This window comes from Cyclospora cayetanensis, unplaced genomic scaffold (genome assembly GCF_002999335.1).
Source record: "Cyclospora cayetanensis isolate NF1_C8 unplaced genomic scaffold, CcayRef3 CcayRef3_contig_658, whole genome shotgun sequence".
In the NCBI taxonomy this organism is placed as follows: domain Eukaryota; phylum Apicomplexa; class Conoidasida; order Eucoccidiorida; family Eimeriidae; genus Cyclospora; species Cyclospora cayetanensis.
Window position 1 is genome coordinate 1 of NW_020312655.1, and position 1,462 is coordinate 1,462.

The 1,462-nt window shown below is 48.2% G+C and overlaps 1 protein-coding gene across 1 annotated transcript; it reads left to right on the top strand.

Annotated features, from left to right (window-relative positions):
- Window positions 1–6: 6 nt before the first annotated feature.
- On the top strand, window positions 7–1,429 carry LOC34623674 (calcium/calmodulin-dependent 3',5'-cyclic nucleotide phosphodiesterase 1A; the record flags this gene model as incomplete). The annotated part of the gene is made up of 5 exons (XM_026335325.1): window positions 7–45; window positions 197–304; window positions 457–596; window positions 824–1,084; window positions 1,315–1,429. Coding segments are annotated over 5 exons (663 nt in total), but the record flags the coding sequence as incomplete, so codon positions are not given.
- Window positions 1,430–1,462: the final 33 nt, after the last annotated feature.

Sequence of the window (1,462 nt, forward strand, 5' to 3'; positions counted from 1 at the left end):
CCGGGGCGAAATAACAACTTCTTTGTGGCGGAAATGTCGGCACTGGTGAGAATTTCAATTGTAGACCTGATAGTGCCGCTCAGGACTTGACGATACTGTTCTGCAACTGGAAAACGCCAAGAGTATTTTTTGCTGTCCTCTGCGGTATCTATTGCTGTCTTTGGCTTTTCTTGCGCTGTGGGGTCCGCAAAAACAGAGCATCCTGTTCAACGACGCCTCAGTACTCGAGAATTTTCACTGTTCCCTGACCTTTCGAGTTCTTAATGATTCATCCTGCAACCTTTTCGCCCTCCTATCAGATGCAGTAAGCCCTTTGAATCTGTGCGTACTTGATTAAGGGGTGCATAATCCATAGGCGGAAAGGACGCTGTAGTAAGGCTGAGCGCGTGCTTGTGTCTTTCGATACTCCTTCAGGAGCTAGTATGCACTGTCCTCCTTTTTGCTATGCTGGCACAGGAAGCTCGCGAAGTGCGGTCCAAGATAATCGAACTCATTCTGGCCACAGACATGAGGACACACTTCGAGTTTTTAAATCGATTCCGTACTATCCGGGGCTCAGAGCAGTTTAACTTTAAGAAGAACGAGGACGATCGATGGTATGCAATCAGCGACGAAACACGACCGCATACGTTTGTAAATTGCTAGGGGAACCTGCGGTGTTCGTTTCAATACGGCAGGAAAACAGCGCAATTGATAGAGCTGATGTCCGGATCTCGGTTACTCCTATGAGAAGGTAGAGAGCAGCTCTACGACAAATGCTGGATTCTATTATTGGCAACCCTTGCTAGTGTCTGCACAAACTGTGTTGCGTGTTGATGCTCAGGCTGGCGGCAGAGTTGTGCATGCGAGCATCGGATATTGGGCATGGCGCCCTCAAGTGGAAACAGCATTTCGAATGGACGGCGCGGGCAACGACAGAATTTTATCTTCAGGGGGACGAAGAGTCCCGTTTAGGCCGGACAATGTCACCTCTCTGCGATAGGGAGACTCATGCACAACTGGCGACTAGTCAGCTGGGCTTCCTCCGTCACGTTGTACGGCCTCTTTTCGTGGAATTGGATGCTATCGAGAAGCAAAAGACAATGCAAGTGGCTTAAATACGCCTAGTGTGCCGGCTAAAATAAGCATTAATCATAAGTACTATAGCAAGCACTTGTCAGCGAGAGGGGTTGCTCAAAGCAAATGTAGAATAATATCTCCACGCGTTCAGCGTCCCCCGTATCATTTAATCAGTGTACAATGAGTTATTCACGTACTTATTTGACACTAGGATATGAATGTACTTCATTCCTCGGTTTTGTTTATTGAGTGCAGCACTGATGCTCTGAAGAACTTGGATGACAACTGCGAGCAGTGGGAAAAGCTTGGCGAGGCAGAGCAGTTGATCGTTTTTCCTCAGCCTGTGCGTGAACAAGAGGCTACCTTACAGGTGGGGATTGCCATTAATTTCTGTGGGTGCCGC